This window comes from Saccostrea cucullata, unplaced genomic scaffold, assembly GCF_032062105.1.
Source record: "Saccostrea cucullata isolate Sc308-1 unplaced genomic scaffold, CSIRO_AGI_Scuc_v1 ctg5744, whole genome shotgun sequence".
NCBI classification, from domain to species: Eukaryota; Metazoa; Mollusca; class Bivalvia; order Ostreida; family Ostreidae; genus Saccostrea; species Saccostrea cuccullata.
Window position 1 is genome coordinate 36,036 of NW_026935449.1, and position 12,652 is coordinate 48,687.

Below are 12,652 nucleotides of genomic sequence, written 5' to 3' on the forward strand. Positions count from 1 at the left end.
GTTTGGTGAATATATGACACGAAATGACCAATGTGAAATTAAGATCAATTGAAAGACATTGTATTCAAACTCTCCATAAATGTTCAACTGGTAGAAAACGTACAAGACTTCTTAAATATTGCCTTGGCATAAAAAGTTTAAGCTTTAAATATCAGGATCGAACATCGTTAAAGGATACCTTTATTCGGATGCTAGATTTAAAAAAAAATCCTCTATTATATCTTGAATTTCTAATTCTGCAAAAGATATCCTTTGACATCAACCACGCCCAGCATTTTATTTAATTGTGAATTTGAAGTAAATGAAAAGTTGACGAATATTATTAAATTAGTTTAAAGTTAAAAAATAAAAGACGCTCTTCATAAGACCCCCCTCCCCAAACAAATCGAACCAAAAACTGCATTTTAACACTAGAAATTTTTCTTATATAGTTTTTCTTCTCGTAATTTCTTTAGGTACACGCACCATGTACCTGCCAATTGAATAATAAGTTTTTCACCTGAGTACCTGATATTTGATCTTACCTAACATTATGTATTGTTCACAGGTATGAGGCACTTTAAGGGTTTTAGAGTTCAAGTCAAACAGGAATTGTGGTTGTTTTATTTAGAATAAAATTCAATTATATTTTTATTAAATTATTTATTGATTCCTTTATGAAATAAATAATCGTTATTAATTTTTATTTTATTCTCTTCGTTGTTTACATGATTCCGGAAAAAAAACTTCTGCATACAGGTTTTTATTTATAATGAAAATCTTTATCGAGCTAGGTTGTTCATATAATATTCGAAAATTAAGATTTACTCTATTGACGTTAAAAATACAATTTAGTGATTGATTGATTATTGGTTTTTTACGCCGAGTCGGCAATATTTCAGCCATAATTTAGTGAGATAAAGGTAGAAGAACACATATGTCTTCTTTACGAATTCTTTATTAGGTGTCAATCAAATTGAACATATTCCCATGTATATAGTAATGATTGACAACAGATTATCTGGTGAAGATGGGGTTTACCTTGACACCTGATAATGTCTGAGAGCAGTGTTAATTGAACATAAACATTGTGATGCTGGCTTGATAATTGTTAATTGTAGATTGACAAATTAAAGGTGCCTCATTACATCCACAGTTTATTTTAGATTTCTTTACAGCACCACTTATAATGTAGATGTAAAATATCCAAAAGGATGTATTGATATCATAAATATTTTTCTGAAATTTTTTTTTGCTTTTGTGTAATTTCAGTGAAATGTTTCATTTCAAGTTCATTATTACCAGATTTTCATAACGTTCAGTGTCAAATGATGGATATCCTCTTTACAGAAGTATACACAATAAATCTAAAATTAGTTTTATTTTAAAAAGTAGTTTTCTCCTAAAAAACAATCAATTTCGTTATCTTTTTTAAATCTGTGCATAAAATATTTATAAAATGAGTTCTGAAGAGACAATGAATGTATTTGGATGAATTACATGTGATAAATTGAATGAAGAATGTTTAAACAAAATAAAAATTCCAATTTAAAAATAGTTGGTATAAAAAGTCCACATTCAAGAGTTATCTTTCCTAATTATCCAGGACTCAAAAGACGTTTTGTGCCGTTAAACAAACTGAAGTTCTGCTTGACAAAGTTGTTTATTGCTCCTCCAGTGAGGGTGAAAACTGTAAAATTACAATCAAAGAGTTACAAAGAGAAAATAGTTAATATTACATAATAATCCAATCCATAATTCATGCAATGCCAAATATAGAAAAATTGAGACAAGGAAGGTTTTTAGGCTTAAACAATTAATGACAGGTAAATATTCTATAGATTCATAATTACTGTTTTATCTCAACAGAATAAAATGTTATTAAATTGTGTAATATACTGATAACAAGACACAATTGACAGAACTCGAATGTAAACCATGTTTTACATTATGCCAAATTGACGCATAGACAAAAACTTGCAGAAATTAACTGACTTATGAACATATGACAATAAATTGCAAGGTTAAAAATTGACAATCTGAAGATAATTAAAGCTTCCTATAATGCTATTCTAAATACTTACTTCATAGTGCGTCAAAAATACACCAAACATGAATTGTGCAAATAATTCTCGAGCACATGTAAACAACGGAAGAACTACAATAAAATTCAAACCAATCCGGAAAAACAATTCCGCATTCATCACACTCCCCTTCCAATTTTCACAAAAATTGCCATTTATCTAAATAAAGACTTATACATAATTCAAAGGGCAAATATGCCTTTCGTATCCAAAAAATACATTTGGTTTATGTTGTAAACACAAAAAATATAAATGTTGTAACAAGAATTATAGTTCACTCGACTACTGTGTTACAAATAAATGTATCATAACATCAAAATAAAAGCTTTGGAAATTTCTGAACACATATTGGCATACAACAATGCACAATCAGCCGCACAACAAATAAATCACTCACAATCAAGTAAATGAATCAGTTCTGTAATAGGTCTCACATATGAAGTACGAATGTCGTCACGAACAATGGTGACCTTGACCTTGCGAATGACATCGTCCTTGCTTGGGAATACTTCATCGACAACACCAACGGGCCACATGTTTCGATGAGAACTGTCGTCCTTGACTAGCACCACATCACCGACCTTGAACGTTGTCCCTGGCAACTGCCATTTCCTGCGGGTTTGCAGACAGTGAATGTACTCGAGCCGCCATCTATGCCAGAAGTCATCCGCCAGTTTTTGAACCAACTTCCACTGACTTCTCATAGCATCTTTATCTCCAAATCCTGTAACGTTCATGGGTGTAGAGAAGTTATGTCCTTTCTGTGTGAGGATCATGGATGGAGAGAGAACAGATGGAGCTTCCGGATCACTGGAAATGGGTAACAAAGGGCGAGTATTCATGATGGCACTCACCTCACTCATGAAGGTATTTAGAACATCAAAGTTTAAGTCCTTTGGTCTGTTCTCCAACAGCAAAGCATCCAGTATACGACGACAGGAACCTATCAGGCGTTCCCAGGCGCCTCCAAAATGATGAGCATAGGGCGGGTTGAAAACCCAGGTAGATCCACACTTTGTTAGATAGTCATGGACTGTCCCACTTTCATCAAAAGTTGCACTTATCCCTAGCTCCTTCATTGCCCCAATAAAGTTCGTACCCCTATCCGAACGAAACTGGCGTACAGGGCCACGAATTGCCATGAATCGTCTCAGGGCATTGATGAAAGCTTCACTACTCATATCTCCAACCAATTCTATGTGTACTGCTCTTGACACTAGGCAGGTGAAAAGAATGGCCCAATACTTGGATGTAGTTCTAACACCTCTGGTAGTTTTCTTTACAACGACTGGCCATGGTCCAAAGGTGTCTATCCCCACGAAACTAAATGGAGGCCCAGGCTCAACTCTTTCTAGGGGAAGGTCAGCCATTTTTGTCCATCCTAGATTCCCACGCAATTTCTTGCACAAAACGCATGACCTAATCAGAGAATTTACAAGTCTGCGGAATCCAACAACCCAGAAACCTGCGCTTCTGATGGCTCCTTCCGTCATGTGCCTCCCCTGGTGATGAACTTCTTCATGATAGTGACGTACTAACAATGTAGCAACATGGTTGTCTTTGGGAATAATAATAGGTTGCGTAGTTACGTCAGAAATCTTCATATGTTTGACTCGACCGCCCACACGCAGTATGCCATTTTGGTCTAACACTGGGTTAAGGGGAATCAAAGAGCTGTTCTGTGGTGGATGTTTTCCTCCTTTGATTGCAAGGATCTCCGATGAATATCTGTCATTTTGAGTCTGCTTAATGATAAAATGTTCAGCATCTTCTTTTAGGGCGACTGTATTTGGTTTGTCAGATTTGGTCCTACTCAAAAGACCTTTAAGGCGCGTAATAGCACGAACCAGACTTGCCCATGTAGAAAATTTTTCAAAGCGTTCACACCATGTAGACATACTTCTGGGTTGAGAAGAATCTGATCCCTGAGAAATGACTGTGGTCTTTGAACAAGTCACCTGTTTACGAACTTCCTCATCTGTCTCGGGATCAACAAGGTCATAGGTTGGAGGTTGGTCTGCACATTGTTCACTATTTCTCAGGAAGTTCGGTCCTAAAAGCCAGCTACTCAAAGGGAGTTCTCTGGTGCTGCAACCACGAGTCGCAATATCAGCTGGGTTCTGTTCAGACATCACGTATCTCCAGCATTCCGGACCACAGAATGACCGTATTCTGCTCACCCTATTCGACACATACACGTGAAATCTCTTAGCGTCATTGGAGATGTATCCCAAAACGACTTGGCTATCTGTGTAGAAGGTAAAGGCATCTTTGGAAACTTGCAGTTGTTCTCTGATAATTTCTGCCATCTCAACAGCCAGAACCGAGGCGCATAGTTCAAGCCTTGGGATCGTGTGCCCGTGTGTGGGGGCAACTTTGGCCTTCCCAAGAAGAAATCCTAACTCCGCATGTTCTTTGTGGAACACTTTCAAGTATGCCACGGCAGCCACTGCCTCCTTTGACGCATCAGAGAAAATGTGCACTTCCAAATGTGATGCCAGTTGTGTGGAAAGTTGGCAATACCTACAGGGTATATGAACTGTTTCAAGAGCATTAAGTGAATCTACCCATCCTTCCCATTTGATCTGAAAGATGTTTGGGAGTAGGTCGTCCCAGCCAATTTTTGAAGTCATAGCATCCCGCAGAAGCATCTTCCCCACCACAGTCACCGGGGCTGTAAACCCGATGGGGTCAAAAAAGCTATTTATGACCGACAGGACGCCTCGTCGTGTGTAAGGCCTTGGTTCCTTGTTTACTCTGAATATGAACTTGTCCGTTTCAATATTCCACGCAATGCCCAAGCTCCTTTGTTCAGGTAAGTTGTCCTGCATTATGTCGAGTCCAATGAGATCTTTGCTGAGGTCCTCTTGTTGGAAATGTTGCAAAATCTCAACCGAATTAGACGTAATCTTGTGTAAGCGTAAACGACCTCCATCATAGAGAGCATCTTGAGTGCGCTTGAGAAGATCTACTGCCTCCGATACAGTACTAAAGCTCATCAGTCCATCATCAACATAAAAATTATGAGAGACAAAGTGTTGAATGTCCAGGTCTGCAGATGAAACTGACTTCCTTAACCCAAATGTTGCCACTGAAGGACTGGGACTATTCCCGAATACATGTACTGTCATCCTAAATTCCTCTAAAGGAGCCTTCAAGTCATGGTTAGGATGCCACAAGAAACGAAGGTAATCACGGTGGTCTCTCTTCACACGGAAATTATGGAACATCTGCTCCACATCTGCCATCACAGCATACTTTTCCAATCGAAATCTCATTAACACACCTTGTAAATTGTTGGAAAGATCTGGTCCTTTCATCAAGGAATCATTCAAGGAGACTCCTTCATAGCGTGCAGATGAGTCAAAGACAACCCTTATAGATCCTGGTTTCTTTGGATGATATACGCCAAACATTGGCAAATACCATCGTTCTACGTCATCTTCGAGCACAGGTGCTTTCTCTGCATGGCCCCTATCGAACAGCTTTACCATAAACTCCTTGACATGCTCAAACTTCTCAGGGTTGTGTTGTAGGTTCTTGTCGAACGACCTTGCACGCTGCAATGCCTGTGGTTTGTTGTCAGGTAGGCGTGGACGATTCTGCTTAAAAGGAAGGGGGGCCACCCAGTGTCCACTGTCATCCCTCTCGAATGATGTGTCCATTAACTTCAGGAATTCTCTGTCTTCTATCGACAGTCCTATCTTTTCATCATGTTCGGTTTTCTGGAACAGTCTATCATTAACTAACAACTCGTTGTTACATGGTTCAAAGGTTGAGGGCCTACCATTCCTCAACGCAAATGTTTTGAAAGTCCTGACTTCTGGCAGGTGGGCTCCACCAAGACAAACTTGGCCAACAATGACCCATCCTAAGGAAAGCCTCTGTGCGAACGGCTCATCTTCTTCCCCAACTATCTGCTCATATACTATGTGAGCACTCGTAAGGTCTCTTCCTATTAAAAGTTCTATGTTTGCCGTTTCAATAAGTGGGGGGACTTTAGATGCAATGCACTTCAGGTGCGGATACTGCGTGGCAACCTGGCAGGATGGAATTTCATCTCTATTACTTGGTAAGTCGTTACATTCTATCAATTCTGGAAACTTCAGCTGACAAGTGCCATCTAGGGATTCAACTGTGTAACCAGTACCGAATCTTCCAGTTGCCGAAACTGTTCCAGTGCAGGACACAAGTGTATAAGGGACATCACCACCATCATCCTTGAAGTAGTTGAAGACTGAGGAAGTGGCCAATGACCGGTTGCTCTGGTCATCGATAATCGCATAAACCACCATTGACTTCCTTGGATTAGCAATTGTGCTAACTCGAACAGGTACTATCTTCGCACAAGACTTACTCATTCCATGCACCTTCGTACAGGCTGAAGAGACAGTGGGTACGTTCTCCCCTTCATAAGGATTCCCCCTTTTGTCCTTCACAGCATATTGTTCAGAATCTTGTGTCTCTGTTGATTCTTCATGAAGGGCTGTGGGATGTGATGATGCTTGACACACACTACACTTGACGTCTGCTTTACAGTTCTTGGCCCTATGCTTCTTGCCGCTGCAACATTTGAAGCATATTCCATTTGTCAAGATTATTTTCTTACGTTCTCCAATAGGCTTTTGGCGAAAAGGAACACAGTTGTTCAGAGAATGTTGACTGTTCTTATGTAGTGGACACATGTCTGACACATTGGTAGAAATGGCCTCTGTCTTTCTAGCCTGTACTTTAGGCACTGGGAAAGTCTTGTTCACAGAAAACTTGCCAGAGGTTTGTCTAGGCTGCTGTGCTTGGAAGTTTGACTGTTTCCTGGCGCCTTTCTTCTCGAACTGAAATGCGGGATCATTCTTCATTTCTGCCGTATTTTCCAGAAACTTGAGGAAAACTGAAAAAGGTGGATAGGTCACTCCAGCACTTCGCTTGTATTTTGTAGCCTCTGAAGTCCACTTGTCCTTCAGGTTCCATGGAAGTTTTTCAACAAGTTCATTCACACCTTTCTTAGAGTCAAAGTAACTGAACAACACTCCAAACTGAGGTTGGCTCTTTAATGATGCGATTTCAGATGCTAGATCTGCTAAGTCGTATAGTAGATGAAAGTGATCTGAGGTAATTTCTGGAAAGTCCTTTATTTTCTTAAGAATGTAGTTTTCAATCTGTTCCGCAGCTCCAAAGCGCCTTTCTAGTCTTTCCCAGATTTTCTTGATTGCTATATTTGGACTGCTCGCGTTGCAGGCTCTTATCGTCTTAGCTTGCCTCGAAGATTCTGGTCCAAGTTTCTCACACAATAGCTCCAGTCTTTCTGTGTCTGTAGCCCCAAGCTCTTCCATAATGCCGTTAAATCCCATCTTCCAGGAAATAAACATCATTGGATTATCATCGAATGTCGAGAGTCTTGATAGTATTAAGTCTCTTTTAACTAGGTGTTTTGTGAACACGTCGATCATTGATAGTCCGTTCCCTGGTGGTACAAACGGTTGAGCTTCAGGGTTCAACTGTGCCCTGGGGACATTGTCATTAGAAGGGGAAGAGAAAGACTGTGCTGGTGTGGACATAACTATAGCCTCTTTCTGTGAATCATCAATTTTTGGACTGTTTGTCTTTGAGAATTGTCCTACATCTTCATGTTTTTTGCGTTCCTCCTCAAACCTTGGTAGAAGCTTTAAATATTCCTCAGTCTTTGACCTGCTTGACAGACTTGGCGCAAGCTCACGTAAGCGTGGTTCATCTTTTAGGACACTTAGTTCACTTTCAACCATCTTCATCTCTCGCTGTGCTCTAAAGCGTTTCAGTTGTGCTTCAAGTGCTAACTCCTCATCTAGATGTTTCAGCATGGTGCGATGAGCTTCTAATTTCGCCTCTTTCTGTCGAAGAATGGACTCCATAGAGCGGTTGGAAGCCTTACTTGAAGAAATCGTCCGCTGAGTAAGCGCTCTATATGACCTTTGTGACATGTGGTCTTCTTCTTTAGGAATATTTGATTGATTCATCAGCCGCTCAATCCTGCTTCTAGCCACATTCACTTTTGCCAGTAAAGTCTCTTTAATCAACAAATGTGATGCAAGTTCATTTGCACTTTCCTCTGATCTAGTAGCTCTTAAGTATTCACAGAAAGAATTTGACTCTTTCTCGTACGCCTCGAAGCCTTTCTTCAAAAGCTCGTCTACTGATTTAAGGGTCCTAGCGTCACTGCTTGATCTTTCGATTTCATCAAAACATTCCCTCCATTCATTCCTAATGTTGCTCAATTTGCGTTGAAATGTCTCTACCCTCACTTCGTACTCCTCTTGAGCCGGTACCGTCAACGTTCTGTAACGTGAGCTTCTTCTTAAAGGGTCTGCAGACAAACTCATCCTGGTGACTCCTATATGACTTTCTATGAATTTTCACTGTGCCGTTAAACAAACTGAAGTTCTGCTTGACAAAGTTGTTTATTGCTCCTCCAGTGAGGGTGAAAACTGTAAAATTACAATCAAAGAGTTACAAAGAGAAAATAGTTAATATTACATAATAATCCAATCCATAATTCATGCAACGCCAAATATAGAAAAATTGAGACAAGGAAGGTTTTTAGGCTTAAACAATTAATGACAGGTAAATATTCTATAGATTCATAATTACTGTTTTATCTCAACAGAATAAAATGTTATTAAATTGTGTAGTATACTGATAACACGACATAATTGACAGAACTCGAAAGTAAACCATGTTTTACATTATGCCAAATTGACGCATAGACAAAAACTTGCAGAAATAAACGGACTTAAGAACATATGACAATAAATTGCAAGGTTAAAAATTGACAATCTGAAGATAATTAAAGCTTCCTATAATGCTATTCTAAATACTTACTTCATAGTGCGTCAAAAATACACCAAACATGAATTGTGCAAATAATTCTCGAGCACATGTAAACAACGGAAGAACTATAATAAAATTCAAACCAATCCGGAAAAACAATTCCGCATTCATCACACGTTTGAACTTTACATCTAAAATTTAGAACAAAGCTTTAAATAGCCAGAGTATATAATTATATCAATAAAGCGAATATATAAAGTAATACCAACACAGTAAACAGCGCAATTAGATAACTTTTTAAATTTCAACAGGGTTGTAGATTAAAACTCGAATTTCTACCATACAAAACATGCCATTGATTGATAGGGCTCACGGCTTCGGTATGAAATTGCACATTACTTGTTTGGCAAAGAATTAGCTTTCATTTCTGCTTAAAAGCAATCCATCTAAACTTGGTTTATGCATAATGAATCCGTTACTTTGTTTTCACTGTTTGAAACACCGCATGTTTCATTTATTTTTAAAACGTTTTAAAGGTCAGGGTCATATTAGAGGGATACCTGTATAATTCATTCCCAGAGGATATTGGTCAAAACAATGGAGGTTTATTTTTTTTGTGTGTAGTACGTCATCAAAAAAACGGTGTAATGAGCCTCCTTAATTTAGAAGTATAAACGACCCCCTTTTGAAAGCATGTACATGTACATCACAATGATTTTAGTTACTCCTGTTACATCAACGCCCATGCGGGTTTTATTTTCAAAATATTGTCATTGATTTTCTTAAAGTCTGTTAAGCTTTCTTAGAACTTTCTACGTCAATATGTTAATGTACAATTACTACACTATTTACAAAATCACTATCAAGAATCACGTCATCATTTATTGGTGTGACATGGCGTTCACATTACATCTCTGTGTTGGCTTTCCGCATATCCACACACAGTTTTATCTCTCCAGGTTTTATACAGGCTTAGGAGCAAAGACAACAGAAGGGATTCTTGATGCTGGTATATTAACTTTTTTATAACTGTTATTGGAGTAAAGTCTCAGAACACCATTGTCATTAGTGGTTCTAGAATATTTTCAACACTCTCCTATTTTCATATATAATTTATTTCCCAGGTTCTTGAAAAGAAAAAAAAATCAATTAACAACAAAGGTAAAATAGAATTAAAAAATATCATTTAATAGTTAACATTAACTTTACACTGTCACTTGTCAAACTACAATGTATATTTTTCCACTGTTGGCACCGATTGCCTTCCCCCTGTCTTCCTGTGATCAAGATGTTTTCTTCCTCTTGGGTCGGCCGATTCTCCTGATCGCGCGATACAGTGGATACGGCCTCAAGGTTGAGACTGTTTTTTCTTTTCAAAGCGGCCTCGCGTCGAAATCTGTCTCGGGCTTCAGAGACTGGGGCCAATGGCATCAAACTGTTTTGCACTTCTATATAACATAGATTCCGAACTGTGGTGTGAGTGGATTCCACGGCGCTTTGGTGTCTGAGGCGCGCATGCCGAGTCACCTGTCCCTTCCTCTTACTAGCATAATGACAGTTGGCCTTAGTGCATTTGTATATTTCAATGTTTGGCTCATGGACCTCTGTCCAGTGTGTTCTGCAAGCTTTGTAGCTCCCCAACCACGTCTCGCATCCCTCTTCGTTACATGTCATTCCCCCTCCTTCCACAAGGGGCGGATGTCACAGTTAAGTTTCTCTATTTCCTCACGGGTGACAAAAATGTCCAATACGGCCATGAAAGCAACCTATCAAAATCATTGTACAACTAATATAAGAATTTTCTTTTCAAAATAAATCAATTATACCAAAGTAATATCAGAGTATAGGAATAAGGCCCAACAGTCCAGCTGTTTTAAAATATTCCAACTCTTTTATATTACCATGAAATAATAGATAAAATCAATTTCCAAATGTTAATTACACACATTTGAGATTACAAATCACTACAAATAATACTTTTGAAAATATGTTACTTTCAAATTACAGAGAAATAATTGATATTAAAGTGATGGTGAGTAGATCTCACTGGGTTTAATTCTTCTCCCAGTTCTTGTTTTTACAGGAGATCTTTGCTCAGGGTGCACAAAAGGACTAATTGGAAGTGGTTCTGTTGTTTCGCTCAAGGTTCCATCAGAAGTTTGGTGTTCGTTATCTTCCAACCAATTAACCGTTCACGGTAGCTCAGCCGGTAGAGCGCTCGCTCCGTGATCGGGAGGTCGTGAGTTCGCATCTCCGCCGCGACCGACCTAGTCGTTAAAATGGGTTGCAACTGTTCCTTCGCCATGCGCTCGGCACATTGAAGTGAAAGTTGCGGGTCCTTCGGATGAGACCTTAAAAACCGAGGCCCCGTGTCAGCTGCAGGCGCTGGCACGATAAAGATCCCTCACTGCTCAATGGCCCTGAGTGCCGAGTAAATGTCAAACTTTGAAGCCCTTCATCGGCATACGGTGACGTCTCCATATGAGTGAAAAATTCTCGAGAGGGACGTTAAACAATATAAAATCAATCAATCTTCCAACCAATTGATCGAAGGTTGTCTCCCTTGGAATGGTTTCAAATGATCCACATGGTCAGTTATTGGGGTACTTTCTGAATTTAGCTGTATCTCATAAGTAACATCTGAAAGTTTCTGAATAATGAGATATGGACCCGTCCAACCTTGACCTATTGATATATCTGGTAAATACATCTCCAAACCCATTCACCTTGTTCAAATTCTCTTGGTTTTAACCTTTTATCATAAAAATGAATCTATCTATGAGAAGCAATACCCAAATTTTGATATGCAAACTCAAACGCATTGTTCATTGATACTTCTAACCATTTTACATACATTAAAGGACACAGTTTCCCAGGATTTGCTGGTGGTATCCCAACCATGATATCTAATGGGCACGAATTTTCCCTACCCATCATGAGCAAGTTTGGAGTACACTTTGTACTAATGTGAGGGGTTGCACGATAGGCCATCATGAGGTAGGGTAAATGGTCATCCCAATCATCTCTATTTTCATTGACAAACGCAGATAACATTGCGATCAGAGTTCTATTAAAACGCTCAACAAGGCCATCAGATTGTGGTCTATATGGAGTGGTTATAGTTTTCTCTATGCCTAAAAGTTTAAATTATTCACTTTCGAATTCTCTCCCCTGATCAGTATGAATTCGATTTGGAACACCAAAACGTGAAATAAATTCAGTAGCAAGTTTGTCAGCAACTGTAAGGGCAGAAAGATCAGACACAGCATATGCTTCTTTCCATACGGAGTATTTATATCTCATTTGATTCGATACGCAAGAGCATGCTCTACGTATGAACAATTTCTTAAACGAGGTAAATTATTGAATTTCTTGCGTATCGAATCAAATGAGATATAAATACTCCGTATGCGGGTGATGAAGATATATTGCTGCATAAGTAAGGGAAGTTGACGATAGAAAAGTTAAAGTCATCACGTTTATCATATAGCTTGGTTGTTAGATTACCATTAGAGTCTTTTTCAAGTAAAATATCCAAGTATGAAGCAGAAGTGTTGAAGTCTGTGGTATCTCTTATCTCAAGCTCACCAGGATATATCGTGTCGACGTAGGAATGGAAATTATCATTATTAATTGACAATACGTCGTCGATATATCTAAATGTCGAGTTGAAGGCCACATCAAGTGTTTTCTTCTTTTCACGTAAAAGATTTTGCATAAATTCTGCTTCATATGAATATAAAAATAAGTCTGCTAATAACGGAGCGCAATTTGTACCCATGGTAATT

General features: G+C 38.7%; 1 protein-coding gene across 1 annotated transcript; it reads right to left on the reverse strand.

The window, feature by feature from the left end:
- Positions 1-2,452: 2,452 nt before the first annotated feature.
- LOC134242906 (uncharacterized) lies at positions 2,453-8,416 on the reverse strand. The gene has a single exon (XM_062725109.1). The coding sequence runs from the start codon at positions 8,414-8,416 to the stop codon at positions 2,453-2,455; it is 5,964 nt and encodes a 1,987-aa protein (XP_062581093.1).
- Between the last annotated feature and the right edge of the window lie 4,236 nt (positions 8,417-12,652).